This window comes from Alexandromys fortis, unplaced genomic scaffold (genome assembly GCF_014885135.2).
Source record: "Alexandromys fortis isolate MF-2015 unplaced genomic scaffold, M_Fortis_MF-2015_v1.1 scaffold_333, whole genome shotgun sequence".
Taxonomy (NCBI): Eukaryota; Metazoa; Chordata; class Mammalia; order Rodentia; family Cricetidae; genus Alexandromys; species Alexandromys fortis.
In genome coordinates this window covers 812,623-816,151 of record NW_026068330.1, presented here as the reverse complement: position 1 = coordinate 816,151, position 3,529 = coordinate 812,623, and the positions used below count along the sequence as shown (strand labels likewise).

General features: G+C 35.8%; 1 gene segment (V, D, J or C); it reads right to left on the bottom strand.

Annotated features, from left to right (window-relative positions):
* Nucleotides 1–1,152: 1,152 nt before the first annotated feature.
* LOC126495216 (Ig heavy chain V region 108A-like) lies at nucleotides 1,153–1,642 on the bottom strand. The segment is given in 2 exon segments: nucleotides 1,153–1,481; nucleotides 1,564–1,642. Coding segments are annotated over 2 exon segments (375 nt in total).
* Between the last annotated feature and the right edge of the window lie 1,887 nt (nucleotides 1,643–3,529).

Genomic DNA, 3,529 nt, shown 5'->3' with positions numbered 1-3,529 from the left:
ATATCATGAGCCAAGTGTCAACATCAAATTAAATGGAGAGAAACTCAAGGTATTTCCACTAAAACCAGGATCAAGACAGGAACAAATCAGCTCTGCAAAACATGGTTCTAAATGTTCTAACTGGAGCAATAAGAAAAAAAAAAAAAAAAAGAAGATCAAGAAAATGCAAATTGGAAAAGAAGTGAAAATGAAAATTTTATCTGTACCAAGATTCATTCTGAAGTTGCTAATGTCTATCATACCATTGCTAGTTTATAAAAGCATGCCAAAATGATGGCATACAGGAATATAAAGCTCAAATTCTCTCAGTGTCCATGTAGCCTAATATATGTTTTAAATGTGGATGGATAGACCATTTTTAAATATAATATAAACAAAAATGTTATGATCTTCCTCAGTACAGTAAATTTTCCTCTAAAATACCTGAAAAATGTAATTTTACTAATCCATTAAGTGTCATTCAAGAAGTGGTGACAAAGACAACCAAATTACAGGAAACAGGGGAATGAGCAACCAGGGCTACTGATAACAGAATCAGGCCTCTAACATTCCCAGCTTGATATCCTACTGTTCTTCCCCAGGGCTGTCTGTGCAGGACCCCAGCTTGTTGCCAAAGTAGCAGATCCCACACCCTATGGAATTCACATCATGACACTCTGCTCCATCCATAATGATAAGACAGTAAGAGGTTTAATTAGTACTCCTAAAAACAATTCATGACTCATGATCATGGGTATAAATAACTAAAGATGTAAAATTATATTTCATAGGAAAGTTTAAAACATCTGCCCCCAAAACTTCCAAAAGCTGTCTGTTCTTGTTTTAGGGAAAACAAATTGGACTATGAAAGGGGATTTGTTAGTGCACATGCCGTTGTTTTGTCTTTACTGGGATAATCCATGTTGTAGCTTATTCCCAACCATTTCAGCAAAACTTTCGTTCCCTTAGATTTAAGAGATATTTATATCATAATGTAATGACACAATCATATTGTCCTACTTTACTTTATTAAAAATTAATCATGTCAATGGAGGTGGTCACTGTTAACAGCAGGTCAGGGTATAGCATACTCTGGAGCAAGTCTCCAGGAAAATTTTGTCTGCAATCTCAGTCTCAGGGCAGGTTCCTGGTCCTCCAGGGTTTCTGACACACTCAGGATGTGGTTGCAACACTGTGTCTTGCACAGTAATAGACTGCAGAGTCCTCAGATGTCAGGCTGCTGAGCTCCATGTAGGCTGTGCTGGAGGATGTGTCTGCAGTCAGTTTGGCCTTGTCCTGGAACTTCTGATTGTACTTAGTATTACCATTTCCAGTATAAATACGTCCAATCCACTCCAGGCTCTCTCCTGGCTTCTGCTTCACCCAGTGTATAGTGTAGCCAGTGAAGGTGTAGCCAGAAGCCTTACAGGACAGCTTCACTGAGGCCCCAGGTTTCCTAAGCTCAGGACCAGACTGCTGCAGTTGTACCTGAGAGTGGACACCTGTGAAAAAAAAGGCATACTGTATATCACTGTCACCTCAGTCCCTGTTCCTTCTTCACCATTGGAACTGGAAAGCTCTTACCTGTAGTCACAGACACAAGGAAGAGAACAGTCCAGCTCCATTCCATATTGAAGACTTGTGTGCACAGTGACTGATAAGAAGACACTGGTGATATGTTGTTTTGGGTATGGACATCCCTATATTTAACATAATAGATTCAGGTTATTTGCATATTAATGAGCAGGGAACTTGGTAGATAAGACCCTATGGTAGATAAGACCCTAGTCCAGGAGGAGATGAAGGAGATAGAGGAGAACTTTGAAAGGCAAAAGAATGCTGAGGGCCAAATCCTAATCCTGCATGAGGAAATATATAAAATGCTCCTTCTCTGATCCCTGTGCAAATGCTGAGGATGTAAATGGCACATAAGTTCTCAATAAATTTCAAGCCTGAGAGTGGCTCTTCTTCATGAAAAGCTTATAAATCTGATTTATAGATAGTGGTTGTGACAATAAAGATAGTTATGTGAAGTTTAATACTGCTTAGTTTGAAATTCTTCAGATTGGTGCAATTAATATTTGTCTTTCAAACAGAATATAAACTAAGAAATTCATCGAAATGAACAAAAGTAAATGTACTTCAGCAACATTTGCACAAAAAAGGTTATTGCAATAACATCACAAAAACTAAATTATGGAAATAAATTATGTATCTTTCAACAGAGGATTTTATTAAGAAGACATATTTATATAAACAACATGTTTATATAAACAGCAAATGAAAGAAATATCAAAGTTACATAACTTATAGAAAAATGGATGCAACTAGTGATAAATATATTAAGACCATCTCAGAAACACAGACATAAAATGAGACTTTTATTAGTAGTGTATGTGAAATTCTCTAGCAGAATCAAGGAAAAGACGAAGGGAAAAATTAAGGGTAGAGATTATGGCAGTTATATACACAGTGTACAAAATACACATGTAGGAACATTTCAAGCATATGTAAAATGTTTTTACATTTAATAATTAATATTCTTTGAAATTTTATTCCATGTATCAAATATTATATGGTCATATATACATCCACTATGCCTTAATGATTCCTCTTGGAATCTGCCAATAAGTCTCTCTCCCAATTTCATGACATCTTTTGTATCATTAACTCATAACCCAGTGAGTACAATCAGTTGTATCTATACACATAGAGGTAGAGTCATTGGATCCTCTAGAAAAACTCCCCAAAACAATTGATTATATTTTCTTCATCAATAATCAAATGACAAAAGATCATCAGAATGCTTTGGGTCCTCAAGAGTTTCTATCCATCCATGTAATGTTTGCAAAAGTTGTTATGCCTCCTTCTTTACTAAGAAGAGTGCACATGTGCACCAACATGTATGTGTTATCCTTAGAGGAAAACTTATGGAATTCAGTTTTTGTGTACTACTATCATGTGGGTCCAAGTAGTCAAACTGGTGTTGATAAGCTTGGCAGTAAACTCCTTTACCTCTTCAGGTACTTCACAAGCTCTCACAAAACAAAATGAACTCAATGGTATTTATATACATATATTCTCTCATATCACATTGTGCATTTTTGTCTTACTTGTCTTTTGTATGTGCTTGTGTGTATAAATATGTGTTGTTTTATTTCACTTTGGTTTTAACCCATTTTTAAAATATTTTGTCTATTTGGTGTTTTTTTTCTTACAAAGAGAAAACCAGGCTATGGAGTTGAGTAGGAAAGGCCAAAGAAAAATCTGGGAAGAATAGGTTGAAGGGAATTAGTGATCAGAACATATTGCATAAAAATTTTCAAAATATCTGTAAAGAGAAAATAAAAGCTGAATAAAATAAACAAGAAAATACAAACCCATAAAAAGTTTAACAAAGAATCTTTACTGTGTTTGAGCAAGCAAACATCACTTGTCAATCACAACAGTTGTAGGTCAGCTAAAGGAAACCACAGAGGACACAGAGCTCCTTTCAAACCAACCTCATCTTTCTACTGGGGATAGTTGACTCTTTTCTGCCCTCTGATGG